This window comes from Poecilia mexicana, unplaced genomic scaffold (assembly GCF_051168715.1).
Source record: "Poecilia mexicana isolate PSO_F unplaced genomic scaffold, ASM5116871v1 scaffold_3, whole genome shotgun sequence".
Taxonomy (NCBI): domain Eukaryota; kingdom Metazoa; phylum Chordata; class Actinopteri; order Cyprinodontiformes; family Poeciliidae; genus Poecilia; species Poecilia mexicana.
Genome location: NW_028263372.1, coordinates 27,625,167 through 27,641,022, shown reverse-complemented (window position 1 = coordinate 27,641,022; position 15,856 = coordinate 27,625,167). Strand labels below are relative to the sequence as shown.

At 35.7% G+C, this 15,856-nt stretch overlaps 2 protein-coding genes across 2 annotated transcripts; both read left to right on the top strand.

The window, feature by feature from the left end:
- Positions 1–6,014: 6,014 nt before the first annotated feature.
- On the top strand, positions 6,015–12,145 carry sec11a (SEC11 homolog A, signal peptidase complex subunit). The gene is made up of 6 exons (XM_014992025.2): positions 6,015–6,204; positions 6,647–6,756; positions 8,812–8,961; positions 9,128–9,247; positions 11,327–11,384; positions 11,494–12,145. The coding sequence occupies exons 1-6, from the start codon at positions 6,154–6,156 to the stop codon at positions 11,542–11,544; spliced, it is 540 nt and encodes a 179-aa protein (XP_014847511.1). The 5' UTR covers positions 6,015–6,153; the 3' UTR covers positions 11,545–12,145.
- Positions 12,146–14,038: 1,893 nt separating this feature from the next.
- nmbb (neuromedin Bb) lies at positions 14,039–15,297 on the top strand. Its single transcript, XM_014992026.2, has 3 exons — positions 14,039–14,615; positions 14,805–14,983; positions 15,078–15,297. The coding sequence occupies exons 1-3, from the start codon at positions 14,459–14,461 to the stop codon at positions 15,111–15,113; spliced, it is 372 nt and encodes a 123-aa protein (XP_014847512.1). The 5' UTR covers positions 14,039–14,458; the 3' UTR covers positions 15,114–15,297.
- The last annotated feature ends 559 nt before the right edge of the window (positions 15,298–15,856 follow it).

Below are 15,856 nucleotides of genomic sequence, written 5' to 3'. Positions count from 1 at the left end.
ATGGGTGTTTCGATGGTAATTCCCAAACAAACGATAGCACAGCAGCTTCAAGGCTAGCCTTTTCTCATTTTGAGATTTTTTATTTTGAGATTTTTTTTTATTTCAAACTTTAAATGATTAAATTGAATACCTGTTTAGGGCACTAAAGAAAATGTTTTGAGGTGTGGCAACAGTGCTATCACATCCAGATTTGAACTATCCTGACACAACAATCCTGCCACCTACTGTTGGGTCAGTGACTCTGCTGTTGATGAGGCAAGACAAGTAAAGTGGACACTTAAAAGCGAAGTTCCATGAGATCAATTCCTCACGCCGAGACTCAGAGTTCATCTTGGAAATAAACTGAGAGGAACATTTTTAAATTTTCACAGCGTGAGGAGCAACACCACAAATGAAATACCTTATTCTAGATGTTTCCTGCAAGACATAAAAAGCCAAGATTATGAGGAAAGCAGAGAAATTACTGGGAAAAGATGCACCGTCACAGCTCCTCATGAGTAACGACGACTAAATAGATTAAAGAGATCCAACAGGGTGATCTCAGCATTTATGCTCACGATAAGACGAGGAAAATGAAAGAATTGTTAGTCCTCAATGGCAGGAATCTGACAAGCACATCCAGACCAAATTAATTCTTATTAAATTCAACAAGACTAATAATAATGTTGAGTTTGCGGGATTATCTTGTACTCAGCATGCAAGTTATTATCACATTAAACATATTCTACTGGATTCCAACTCAGATTCTGTCCCATTGTGACGCGGCATGTATAACTATGCTCAGAAGGTTTCTTGCAGATGTCGCCATGGATGATAAAAGCACTTAAAGGAGAGGATGAATGGTCTGTTTTAACAGTAAATTGTCATTTTTACTATCAAATCCATAAAATCTGTAAGATCCAAATATATCAAGTAGGAAAAGCATAAAAACAGAAACACATGAAAGGCTAGCGGTGATTGTGACCTCTTGTTGTTGTGACTAAGTGACCTTAATTACAATCAGCAGGCCAGTGCGGTTGTGACCATTTAGGGAGATTATATGAAAAGGATTACGGGTTCCTAAATGCCACAGACTAGCTGGCATTTGAAAAAAAAAAATTATCTCCACTGTTCCAAAAGTCGCAGGCTGCCACTGGTCTCGGGCCATCACTAGTTGACCGCCAGTGCCATATTAGTGTGCCGTATCATGGAAAGCTTTTGCTGACTAGGAAATAATGACTTTCTGATACAGATCTTCATCATTTTTTCTGCCACAGCAGAATATAAAAGCTCAATCTGAATATGATCTGTATGCTGTGTTTTGATGAGGAAAAAGGTGATGATGCCACGCTGAATCAACGGGGGTAAGCAATATACTGCAACAGTCAAAGAAGCTAGTTCCTTGGTTTGACAGCAGCCGCTCCATGGAGGGCATGTCTTAATGTGAATGAATGAGATACAACATCACAATTTTTTATTAGGGTTTTTATTTTAAACATTATCCTGAATAGGTGATAAAAGGCTTCTATTTGTTTATGTTTTGCTGTTTTACTTTTGAAATAGGTAGACATATTTAATAATTAGAATGTCATTGAAAGTCCATTTGTTTCACTAACTCAGTTCACAAAGTGAAACACATACAGAGACTATGTCAAGCCTTTATTTCTAAGATATTTCCCCCATACAACCAATAAAAGCACAGCATTTCATTTATTTACAAGATTGTAATATTACATCAGACTGAATCCAAAAAAACATTTTGATCATAGAAATACAGGACAGATTGAAATATGTGTTAAGTTTGTTTTTCAATGGATATTTTTAGTCTGACAAACAAGCCCCATCAGAACATATTCTAAATTCTTCAATGTGACTATATGATGCAAAACCTGATAAAAACACAGCAGTTAATCCAAAGAGAGACATTGCTTGAAAAATCAACGTTTCAAATTAAATGATATACTCCTCAGCAGAACTCATGCTGCTGATTTCTTTAAGCGAGCTTGTGAAATAGTTCTGCATGTGTCTCAAATGACATTTGAAAGCTCTTCCTTGCAGTAAGGCTCCATCTTGTTCTTATCACTGTCAAAATGATTGCACACCCAGGACCAATGATTGTGCTGCTGTGTTTTCATGTGTTTGGGATTATTGTCATACAATAAAAGAAAGCTGTTACTAATCAAAATCTGATTGGGCTTTTGTGTATTTTTCTTTGATTTAATTTTTCCAACACCCAGAATACAATCTTTACAGATTTCAACAAAGGAAGAACCACCGTCATGCATTTTGACAACTTTAGATGCTCACTCTTTTAAGACACTGTGTGAACTAGCAATGTTTTTAAATCCTACTGCTATATAATTCAATAAGTAAGCTATTCTCATATCTTTCACCATTAATTAAACAATGTAATCATCATTCTGGTGGTATATTTAATACATATATATATATATATATGTATTAAATATGGTGGTATATTTAATACATATATATATATATATACATATTCACACGCATAAATTTGTGACTCTTTTTGACAATTGCAGTCAAAAAGCGTCACATCTTTCACTCTAGTTCTTTCACTCCACAAGTCTACGACTTGATATTGAACCTGTTAAGAACATCTTACATAAAACAGTGAGTGAGGTTGTTTCATAGAGATAGGTGTGGGAGACTTCCTAAGCTTCAAAAGATGATTGAGTAAAAAGATAAGTACACTCGCGCTCAACCAAAGACAGGTTAATGACTAACTCAACCTCGCGGTGTAAGTAAACTTAGCAGCTGCTGCTTTTTCCGACCCTCTGGTTTCTACGCAGTTAGCACACATTGCATCAAACTTAGAAGTTTAGTTGCAAGACTGCATGTTCATAGTTTCCAATAGAAACTAGAAAGAAAAAATAACAGAACAAAAACCTAAATCAGATTTCTGTCATCTAAAATGCTGCTGTAGATGGATAAAACATTGTAAAACAATTCAAATTTCTACTAGGGATGATTAATTGTATTGTTATGTTTAAATTTGCAAACATTAGGTAATGAAGAGTACATAACTTTTGGATTACTTTTTAAAATAATTAAAACGTCATTTTTATTATGTAATTTATGTCTGTACAGATATAAAAGAAAACATGTTTCATTAAAAATGAATGAAGCCAAAGAAGCAAAATCAGTATATCTTGCAACAACAAAGCCCTTTGAAAGGAACAGGTCATGGAAATACTTTTCTAAAACTCTAATAATGCTTCAGACAAATGTGACATTCGTGTTGCTCATCAGCAATAAAGTCAACAGTAGTTGATATTTTAATGAGTTGTGGTAATCAATCAGGGTTTCACTTATTCTGTCCCACTGGCTTCCTCTCTAGAATATTGGATCTAAGCTGCCATAAAGTGAGGAGGTAATAAATGACACCCAATGTTTCTTGTGTGGTTTTACAGTGTTGGATAAGAAAGGTGTCAATAAGGCTTACAGTGGAAATTAATAGTGGAGAGTAAACTTAACATCCATTTGAAAGTGATTATTAATATGTCATAAATTATTAATTTACGCAGTGCTCGTTGGGTTTATGACGTTCATTTTAAATTATTCTAAGAATCACTTGAACTGGGTTTTAATTGCATACAGGAAGGAATAAGTGGTCAGCCCTAAAAGTATTTCAAGCTATAGGTTCAGAACTGAGAACAACCAGATGGGGCCCTTTTTTATCAACGCTCTTTGTGAGAAAAAACATTTAAGATTTTTAATTTGTCTTTTTTTTTTTTATTTGGTAACAACAGTTTTTCTCTGTTACCCTTGACAGAGCAGAACTGTCAAGGGTACTGAACAATGAGCAAATCTGGGGCAAAATTATAGCTACAGAATTTGTTTCAGAAAGTCAACTCTAAAGCCAAAGCATTTTTTGGTGAGTTTGAATTGTTAGGTTTTTTTTTTTGTTTGTTTGTTTGCTTGTTTGTTTAACTTTACTTTCTATCTGAGTTCAACTCATCACGAAATGAAAAAGGGTCTGATTAGAATTGCTCGAGTCAGAAAACCACTTGTATGGGCCAAGCTTCCCTAACTGAAATCTAATACATATTACTAAATAAAAAGTGGCTTAACAAAAACGGCTATCATGCTATAGCAAAGAAGGAAGACAATCTTATATTTTTGTCTTTTGATACAGCACTTTGTGAGCTTAAGAGCTTTATAAATAAAGGTGGTATGACATGGTAAATAGAAAATAAAACAGACAGAAATGTTCAGTCTGAGCATACCTTTCTGTATCATTATTCTGTGTCCCTTTGCTTTGCCAGTCTGTGGTGCAGTGTATTGTAGGGGATTCACCTTTCACTTTGTGTCACATTAAGGACATTTAGCTCATTAAACACTCAGGTCTTAGTTCACCGTGCCACAGGACGGTCACGCACTTGCGGATGCGGAAAACTGAACACTAGATAATGTGCTGCATTAAGTCATTAGAGGTAACCAGAATGAAAAAGCAGCACTCTCCTTAAGTGGAAAATATTACACCATAAAACATCAAATAAAATTCACTGCTCATGCTGCAGCCCTTTGTCTTTGCTTCTTTGTACAAAACACACAGAGGGAACTGAGGACCATGTCAGTGTTTGCTTTCAATAAAACAGCAATTTGGTGGAATCAGAGGAAAAGCTAACAACACATTTGGTTTCTAGAGGGGCATGTCTGCCTTGCTAGCTCACCATCAAGCACAAATCGCTATGGACAAAAAGGACAGCTAACCTTTTTTCCTTGTTGTCTGAAATGAAAGTAAGCTTTGCATATTTTAGGTTTGTTAAGATGACCAAAAATAGAAAAAAAACAACAATAAATTAACATGTTACAAGGTTTGCCGCAATTGTGCCACACTATAAATTTGAGATGTTGGAGTAAACAAGTGATATGTTTAGAGTTTTCATATTAACTAACCTGACCTTTGATTTTATCACTGACCTTTGTGCTATGCTTTTTAATCTTCATGATTCTGCTTCTTTAGTTTGAAGACCTCTGAGACCATCATAGGTCAGCTGATGCAGATATTAACTTAAACACACAGGTGAAATCTTTATTGCTAATTCGGTATCTATTTTTATCAGTTGGTTTCATTGGATTTTTTTAAGCTGTCACAGTAAATGTTGCTAGATACATTTGTGCCTGTTTTATTTGTAATTTTTTTAAAAACTATTTATTTTTTACTTTACAAAAATATACATTGTATGGTGTTAGTCTTGCATAGAAAATCCTGCAGATGTCATTGAGGTTTGTGACTGAAATGCAAGAAAATCAACAGGTAGACCACTTTTGCAAAGTACTGTAAATGGAGATATGTAGAAAATGATGTACCTCAACTTCTACAACTCTCAAAAGTGAGGTCATACTTTAAGCATAATGCACAGAAGCAGCTTACTAACACAATATTTAAGATACATTTTATTCATCTATTTATTTTATTAGATGTATTATTAAATATTTATTTAGCCAGATAAAAACCCATTGAAATCAAAATATCTTTCACAAGGATGACCTGTCAAGAAAGGCAACAGGACACGTCGTATAAAACAAGACAAAATAGACCCCAGTAACAAAAATAAGCAGTAGTTATTACAGCAACAACTTAAGGTTTAAAAACAGTAACAACTCAAAAAATAAAAAAATAAAAAAATATAAAAAAAAAACGATACTGTTGAAAGGATTTGCGTTGTTGGTTTTTTAAAAATGGAATACAGGGCGTTCTGTGAAACAAGTTCTGTCAGTTTCAGCTCAGACTGCAGAAATACTAAACGCTTTCTCTCCCTTTTCTGTTCGCACACGAGGAACAGAGATGCAAACTGCCATTATACCTTAAGGCATAACATGATATCAAGTTTGCATACCTAACAATAAATAGTGAAAGTTGCTTTTAGGAATCATAAATACCCTAACTGTTAGAGCTGCTTCTGTCTATTTTTTTTTCTTTCTTTTTTTTTTTTTTTTTTTTAAAAAAGCCCCTCCGCTTTGAACTCTCGTATCCAGAAGCGACACCTCGACACAGCGATCACAAGTGGGCGGGACTTCCGGTGAGCGGACCCGGAAGATTCGGATACAAGTTTCGCTGTTGCTCCCTGCATCCATATGCTCGCTACTTTAAACGTATTAATGTAATTTAGACGTTTTTTTTACTCTGTAGTATTAGCAACAATGTTATCTTTAGACTTCCTAGACGACGTCCGTCGCATGAATAAGCGGCAGGTAGGTATCGCAGCCTTGGTTTCCGCTCATGTAACGTCTGCCTCTTTGTACGATGACATACCTCAGAGCTAACCACAACTAGCCGCTTCATAATTTCGCTCTAGACTGAGTTTCCGTTATTAACCACCTGCAAAGTTAACTGTTTTCTGTATATGTGTGTTTTAAATAATTTATTTTTAACGTTGCATAAAGCAAATTTCCACATCGAGAGTAAATAACACTCCTAACTACACTATAACGGGCGATTTCCCCTGGTTGTGACACAATACTGTCGATATGGTAGCCAGATGAGGTTCCTAACAAATCTTGTATAAATTAAACTGCCTTTCCGGTTACTGCTTTAGTCATTTGATTGCAGATATTTGTAGATATTGTATATAAAGACTATCTGTTTCACCCTTGTGACTGTTCTCCCCATTGAATGAGATATTTTTGCTTCCAGCTGTATTACCAGGTGCTGAACTTTGGTATGATTGTGTCTTCTGCTCTGATGATCTGGAAAGGACTGATGGTTGTCACCGGCAGCGAAAGCCCTATTGTTGTTGTTCTCAGGTAAATTTAGCATCATTACTTAACAATGTTCAAAGTTAGGCTGCATCACATTTTCACTCCCTGCTTTTCAAATTGAACTCCTAACCATCTGTTTCTAAGGGTGGGGCATCCTTATTGCAAAAGTTAGATCAGGTGTGTTATCATCAGCTATTATACACCAATTATAAGACATGTGATGGTGTTCCTGCCTGCACCATCCCCTCAAAAGCAGAAACCCTCAAAATATAATTTGTTTTCTATTTTGTCACTGTTGTTGAGGATTATTGCTGAAGTTTGAGACATACAAAATTATGCTTTATTTACCAGAAGTTTTTTAATTAAAAAAAATGGTAAGAAAAGGTGTTCAACTTCATATATGTCAAAAAATAACTAAACAAATCCATTGAACGTGTTTTTAATTAGCCCACAACGATGTGGTTTCCAGCAAGAATTGAAGTTCTTACCTAAACAAACTGCATTTTAACTGTTCACATTGAAAGCTGCAGAATATATTCTTTTATCATTTTTAAATGTTACACTCTGAAATTACAAACTTTCCCTTTTTGTCTAATGAAAGGACTGTCAAAACCTAATTAAAATTTATTTTAACCACTAAAAACATTTAAACTGACGAGGATTAGTGTCGTGCAAAAATAATAAAACAAGAATTCTCACTTTAATCTCAGAGTTCTGAGATCTAACTTATTTTCTCAGAATTTTGACTTTAAGTGGCCACATTAAAAAAAAAATACAAAGCACTTTATTGCTATGTGAAACTAAGAAATGCTATCTTTGTTATGCAGGAGAACCAGACACTTAGTTCTCCTGCACAACTTTTGCAGATTACAACAAAATTGAACAATGATAACAAAATTACACAATGATAATCCATCCAACTATCCAAGTATATCATTGGAAAGCAGAGTTTAAGTATATGCTACCTGAAATACTATAAACATCCAGATAGTTCATACTTATTCTGATATTAAACACATTAGAATTGGGATTTGAAATGTGATATTTGGTGTTACTGTTGATTATTTTTGCAAACATGAGCATAACAAAGATAGCATTTCTTAGTTTCACATATTTTACTATCACAGCAAAAATTATAATGTATAGTTTGATGCATGGCAATGCATTTTATTGTTTTCCATCTTTGTCAGCAATCAGTCAGCATTATATGTCTAATCAGAATAAACTGTCACATAACCTTAAAGAACCACTGTAATGTCTGGTGTGATGCATTGTGATAGACTAATCTGGCATTTAATAAATGTGATGGGAATACAGACTGATCATCGATATAAGTATAGGAAAACAACACCTAAAATTTGCTATTTTGGAAGTGTACCAATTTGTACTTTTGCTAGCGAATTGGAAATGCATAAGTGAAGACCCACATATTTTAAGATGTATTGAAACACATTTAGTTTTGACTACATTTGACATTTAAATTTTTCCTGAAGATACATAAAAATGATCTGGGTTAATAAATGTTTACATTTCACATACAGGCATACTAAATCATGCATGTTAGCATAGCTGGAGAGATATGCTAACACGTCTTTGTGGAATATTCTAATCATAACGTAGGGCAATAACATTTAGAAGTTAGTTTCAGTCTCGTGTGAAAACGGAGCCAACATCCTCTCAGTTATAACCTGCAGTACTTAAAATTACACCAATACCTTAAACAGTTTTCTTAGGCAGTTGGTGCAGTTGCTGCTTTATTTATTCCTCTAATATGACTGTAGAGTATTATGTGGATGGATGTTTTGTATCTCTGTTATATGTGTACATAGCGAAGATTGGAGAGACATTGCTTAATGAAAGTATCATTTACATGTGTAGTTTTATAAATAAAATGTCATTTAAAATAAAATGACATGGATCAGCATGCAACCCATACTAAAAGATCAATTCATTGATTTATTAAAAAAAAAAAGCTAGAATTTCTTTACTTATGAATCAATACTGCACACTATAATGAAAATATTTTATTCTGACTAGTATAGATATTTACTTTGTGGTAATCATTCTAATCACTTTTTTTTTTATCTTGTTTAATTTCAGTGGGAGTATGGAGCCGGCTTTTCACAGAGGCGACCTGTTATTTTTGACAAATCGAGTGGAGGACCCCATCAGAGTTGGAGAGATTGTTGTCTTCAGAATAGAAGGCAGAGAGATCCCAATAGTACACAGAGTACTAAAGATCCATGAAAAGTATGAATTCATGTTTTGGTATAATAACTTTTGAGATTCTGTTTATCAGAATTTTCAATTTATAGCCATCAGAATGACTCTCATTTCACACCAGCCATGAATTGAGGTGGAGAAAAACACATTTTGGATTCTCTTTCTGAACATTAAGCTGGTGTTTTGTTCACAGACAAAATGGAGACATAAAGTTCTTGACCAAAGGAGACAACAATGCAGTGGATGATAGAGGGCTGTACAAGCAGGGCCAACATTGGCTGGAGAAAAAAGATGTGGTGGGACGAGCCAGGGGGTGAGTGGTCATTTTAGAAAAAATAACTTGTGATTTAAAGTAGGTTTGTTCTTTAAAAATCACAAATTCTATCAGCTATTGATTTATGACAGAACAGTTCATAGTTCTGATAATGACTAAATATTTTAGACTTACCTGCTTTCTTGTTTTACTTTGATTGCTTGTTCAAAAAAAAGGAACCATTACAACAAAAAAAAGTAGTTTGTTAATTAATAAATGTATCTTGTCATAATCATCACAGTATCCTTTAAAAGAGAACACACATTAGGAGCACGATGGTGCGTTGTTAAAGGATGTGTTTAACAAACAATAGATACTTCATGCTCAAATGAACAGAGACAGAACAGATTGTTAGACTTGAGCCATTGGTCATTTTATTAGAAGTGTGTACATTTGGGTGGATGTGTAAGCAGAGCTGCATAATGGCTTCCAGGACAAAGTTAAGATTGTCCAGCCAATTATTGGCTGGGGAGTTAAAATTAAGCTGACTGAGCAGCCAACCACCTGGACACACAGATTGGTAATATTGTGTCATGCGTAGTAGGTGCTGACCAAAAAAAACAAAAAGGTGACTTTGTTTTCAGGCTTTCTTTTAAATCTATTGGTATACTTTAAACAGAATTGGGTTTCTCAGTTAAGAGGTGGTGTGCTCCTAAACTGTCCTCTGCAGCAGAGTTTAGAAGCCTGCAAAGCAGTGTGCTGAAAAAGATTGTCCTTCATTCTTTCTCATAAGATTGAATAAAGCAATTGTAAACAAATATACAGGATAACGTGGGAATTAACAAGTAAGGTTAGCAGTGCAACACAGTATTTTGCAATGTTCTACACTATAAAATAGATGGGTTAAGCTGGGGTCACACTACATTACTTTTTTTTTTTTTTACCTGAATTTGATCCCCAATTAGTTTGAACTTCTTGAGGTGGATCTGGATGTTATTTGTTACTGTACAACATCATGGATATAAATGCAAAACAGCACTAGGCATAATACAAACCAGATGGTATCCCATTTCTTAACCAGCATTTGTCTCAAGTCAGCCAATGTGATTGTGTTGGTCTTACTAGTGCAAACAGATTGCATAAAATGATCCTATAAGTGATCAATGAGACCGAGGCCAGAACTGCAGGCAAGCCGTTCTATCCTCCTCACCCTGAATGGTGGAACTAGTTTCTGATAAACACGCTTTGTGGGGCGAGCACTGACATTTTGGAGGATGGGGTTTGGGATTGCCACTCCTTCTAGAATCTCATCTCGATATTTCTTTCCATTGAGACTGTCTGCAACCTTTTTTTTTTTTCTTCCAGTGAGGGACATACTGCCCTACTTCGTCGCACTGCCTCCGAGAATAACTGTTTGCGATTAACAGATAGGATTTGGTAAATGGTTTTTGTGGGCACAATACACACACTGACCCGTGCTGTTCAACCCACAAATACATTTTCCTTACATATGTTGCACAAGTCACGGGGAAGTAAACAAGCTTTCCAATGGTGTGAGGTTTATAACCAAGAAGCATCACTGCAACAAGACAATATTTCACCAAACAAAAATGTTCTTACATTTTGTTCCAAGTATATTTTCACATGGAAACCCAGATGGCAGAGCATTATCCCAATTGGCCCTGATATCGTGATCATTATTGCTTTCTTTAGTTTTAACAAGTTATATCCAAGCCATCTTGTTAAGATTATAACATGAGGAAAAGTTGTTTTATGCTAGAATGGAAATCTAATAGGATAAATGTAGAATTTGAAGTTTTATGTCATCCCATTTGACATAATGCTTAGTGCAGTAAATAAACTAAGATGTTTGCACGCTGGGGTGACTGTGGATCAGTCAGTTGAGTGGTGAGCTTGTAGTTTTAATTTCAGCTTCTTCTACATGTGGAAGACCCTGGGCAAGGCACTTAACCCAAAGTTTCCTTCTGATTGGTTTATGAATATGTTTTCCATTCAGTGAATGTTGATCTAGAGTAAAAGCCTGTTGAGTGATTGGCATGATTAGAAGAGTGTGATACAAATTCAGTCCATGTTTAAGACATTAGTACAATTGCCTAACAGCGTTTTTATCATTTCCAGGTTTGTGCCATATATTGGAATTGTCACCATCCTCATGAACGATTACCCCAAGTTCAAAGTAAGTTCACTGTTCCTTTAAATAAGTTACAGCTAATTGCTTTCTTTAGTTTTAATCATAACCATACAACACATTGTGTCTGAGAATTTGCTGTGTTTGTTTCCTGCAGTATGCTGTTCTCTTCATGTTGGGTCTTTTTGTCTTGGTCCACCGGGAGTGAGGCGCTGAAGCTTCAGCACTGATGATGGATAAACTACGTCCAGAAAACCTCAGTCATGCCTTTCAAAATACATTTGCTTTTCGTTGTCAAACCCAGCTTGATATTTTTTTTTTTGTACCATTTGTTCAAGCATTTTGTAGAAATGTGAATAGAGTGTTTACATTTTCAAAAGTCCAAGCTTTAAAAGTATTTTTGTGAGGGAATTCACTAGGATTAACTTTCAAGTCGATTTAGTATGTGGTCTTCAGATTGTTAAATTGCATTCTTTAAGTTAAATTTAAATTAGCTTTTGTTAATTTCCTCCTTATTTGTTGCTTCTGGAAATATGGAAGTGTTAAAATATATTAAATTGAATATAAAATCTGTTTAGCATTCACTTTGGATTACACAACCCGTCTTATTTCATTTGGCCTTTCACAAATGGATCATTTTCTATTAATGTAAAGAGTTCATTCTTGTGGGGAGACAAAAAAAGAATTCACTTCAGTTTGTAGAATTGTAAGAAAATGTTTAGCCAACCTTTTTACAACCCTATATTGGAAATGAAATTTGTGTCTGTCGTTGTTGAGAGACTTGAATAAAAACAAACATTTTAAAGCTTTTTGGCAAATTTATAATTGATTATATATGGTTATAGTTCCCACTCATAAATATTAAAATTTTATGTAATATTCACATTTAAAACATCTTTCATAAATAGTTAAATAAATATTGTAAAACGGCTGTTAATTATGACTAAATTGTATAAAAGGTAACTGTCAGATTCTGGCAGATTCTCCCTGTGCATGCGTGGGTTTTCTCCGGGTTCTCCGGTTTCCTCCCACAGTCCAAAAACATGTCGGGTTAATTGGCCTCTCCAAATTGCCCCTAAGTGTGTGTGTGTATTGTTGTTTGTCTCTGTGTTGCCCTGCGACAGACTGGCGACCTGTCCAGGGTGAACCCCGCCTCTCGCCCGGAACGTTAGCTGGAGATAAGCACCAGCAACCCTCCCGACCCCACTAAGGGACCAGGGTGTAAAGAAGATGGATGGATGGATTTTTTTTTTTTTACGTTACCATCCTACCCACAATCCTTAGAGACAAGCTGAAGTACACAGAAGTGGCCTGTGTATGGAACATTTTTAAAAAGCAAGCATCAAAGCATTACACAAAAGAAATGGATGTTGAAATACAGATAGCACAGATATAAAAGATTTACATACTTTGAACTATTCATTTGTCAGATTCTTTGATTAAATGTTGCTGTAAAACAACTTTTTTCAGTCTTAATGTAAATGAAGAAAAAGTTTCTGCACATCAGAGGTTTTTGGATAGTTTTTGTTCCAGAATTGAGGAGTAAAAAGAAGTACAAGTTGTCTGAACTTGTATAGTTTCGGTCCTGGAAAACCTGACAGATCTCAATGGTTTGTACTTACCAGACACGTCTTTGGGCCCAAGATCATGAAGTGCTTTATAGACCAATATGAGAATTTCAAAATCACTTTTGTCAAGCACCATCCCTACCATGAGACTCAGTGGTGCCATGACCTGGCCGTGAGGGTGCATTTCGGACAGGGAAGCTCACCAGGGATAATGATAAAATTGAGGGTTTTAAATAAAGGGGAATCCTGGAATAAAACCTATTAGAGGTTGCAAAACACTTTAAACTTTAAAATTAGGACAATCTTTACAAGTCCACTTTAACATTATTTCCTTCCTTGTGTTGATCTACCACATATAATTGAAATTGTTGGTTGCAACAATAAAAAAATAATTTAAAAAAAGACATTTAGGGGGAGTTTTGCAGTGCTCTGTTTCTGATCATGTTTCGAAATCAGCCTTACATACTTCGAAACAAAAAGTAGATTTTCCAAATTCAGTGTTAATTTAGACTCTGTTGGTGCCTTATTTGTAAACCAAAGCTGTTTTTAGTAGCTATAAACCAATTGTTTTGTATGAGGGGGGGAGGAAATGAATTATTTTTGGCACCAATGGAGCCCAATAGCTTTGAACCTGGCCAGCCACTACCTTAAGGCAAGTGTTGCGCCTTGGTTCATTTAACTTCTGAGCTTGGGCAGTGTGATGCTGTGATGTTCAGACAGTCTTCTAATTAGACTGACATTCAGCTCTGCAGAATTTACCAAATCTCAATATGCGTGTTAATGTCAAAGGTTATTAAAAGAGCAAGACAGAAGCTGCTGCTCCTCCACAAGACTTTAGCACCCTGAAGTGACGAAGAGGCCATCTGTCCTATCAGCTCTAAATTAGCGGTGAGAATCAGCGGGTTCTCCTGTCCTCGGAGGACTGATGACGAGCGCAGTAGCAAGCCTCGACTGGCCAAATGTCACGCGGCTTATTGCAAAAAGGGCCAAACTGGGCCCCTGGATGATGGGATCTGGCCAGTCGGTTTTGTTCCTCCGTGACACACCCAAAGCCGCAAAACGGAACATTTATGGGACTGGTCCTTGAAATGGAGTTAAATGTTAAGTTTTCTGAGAAACCGAATGGAGTTTCATTTGCTGTGCCATAATGATGAAAATGAAGATTTGAATATAATATATGATCCTGGGTAATGAATATACGTTTTACTTTTGAACTCAACAACTGAGATGAATACATTTATTCAAATACACCTGGAAGTGAGAAAGTTAAGTCTAAAACATTTTTGATGCTTTGCTTTTTGTTTTATAAAATGCTTCACGTTGCCACTTCGTTTGATGCTTAAATTACGCACAAGCATCACAATGAATTGGCTGATGTCATCTTCATTTACGCAGCCTAGTGAATGAAAAGTAAACGCAGCCCATCAGGAGAGCCCACCCCGTCCAGGAGACCCTATAAAAGCAGGACGAGTCTGCAGCGATCCAACACTAACAAAGAACCACTTGGGGGAAAAAAATTGCGCTCAGGAGGACAGATCCGGAGTTCGGGTTAAAATGAGAGGACTCACGCTGACTAATGTTTGCCACTGTGGCTTCTTCACATATCTCGTTTTTATGTCTTTGAGCGCAGGAGACAGTATCTCTCTGACTGATGGGAGGGGTAAAGTTCCGAAATTCAAAGTGACTCCAAAAGGCAATCTTTGGGCAACAGGTAAGAAGAAACTATTTCTTTTGAATGTTTACCTTCAGGTAAAATCCTATGACATAATATCAGGGTTTTAAACCTTTACGCATAAATAAAATCATGTTCTCTATAGGTTTTTCCTTTCCACTTTTTCTCTCAAAAATGAAATTAAGCAGACTAATTTAGTTTTTTGTTGTTGTTGTTTTGATTTTGCAGGGCATTTCATGGGAAAGAAAAGTGTGATGGACACCCCTTTGCTACGCTCACCCGAGGACCAGGGTGGGAACGAGGTGGACGTCAGCCTCCCGGCTGAGCAGACCTCGCTTTTCCAAGAGTTTCTGCGGGTGGCGTTGAAGGCGCAGATGGACACAGAAGAGAGCCGTTTGAAAGATCAGGTGAGGACAGAGGACTCTGTCTTCGCTACCTTATTTTTTTAATGCACATATTTTTCAGTTTTCTTCATCTTAAATCTAACGTGATGTTTTTCAGGAAGCGGAGCTGCTGGCGAAAATCTTAGTAAACTGATGCGGAGGTCGGAAGAGTGGCGCGTATGGACCGAAGACCTCAAGGGATTAAAATATATAAATATAAATAACAACCAGAAACAACCTATAGTTTTTCTGCTGATTCTGATTAAAATCATCTGCAACATTCCAACAATGTCCCATTTGCAACAGGTTTTTTTTTTTTTTTTTTTCTGTTAATTAATGTTGAATTTATTTCGGCTATTTGTATTAAATAATAAAACATAAAATGAAAATGATGTGTAGCAGGTATTTTATGAAAGACTGAGGTGTTTCCATTTTGACCCTCCAGACAAAACATGTTTTTTTTTTTTGTTTGTTTGTTTTATTTTTTTCCCCCACATCACTCTTTTATTCTTCCTCTGGGCAATGTAAAAAATAATGTCCTAAAATCCCCTTTGGTTAAGAGTTTGACTCATGCTCTACTTTTAGCGAAGAGTTAAACAATTTAACAACAGGGTCTGAAATGAACAGAATTAATTCAGTAATTATAGGATGTTTCAGAACATTTCAGAATCCGATGTTAGATTTTCCTCCACATGGGGTTTAATGTGACCTTTAATCTTATTTATAGACCCATTACAAACATCTATTTGTTTCATTATTTTATGATTCTTCATTCTTATATAAATACTTATGTAGGCAGCTTACATAAATCACGTTGCTTATAGCTCCCTAAGCATTTCAACGAGAAATCAATAGCTTTTTTCTTTCCTCTGCATACAAGGATGATCTTTTCTCTCA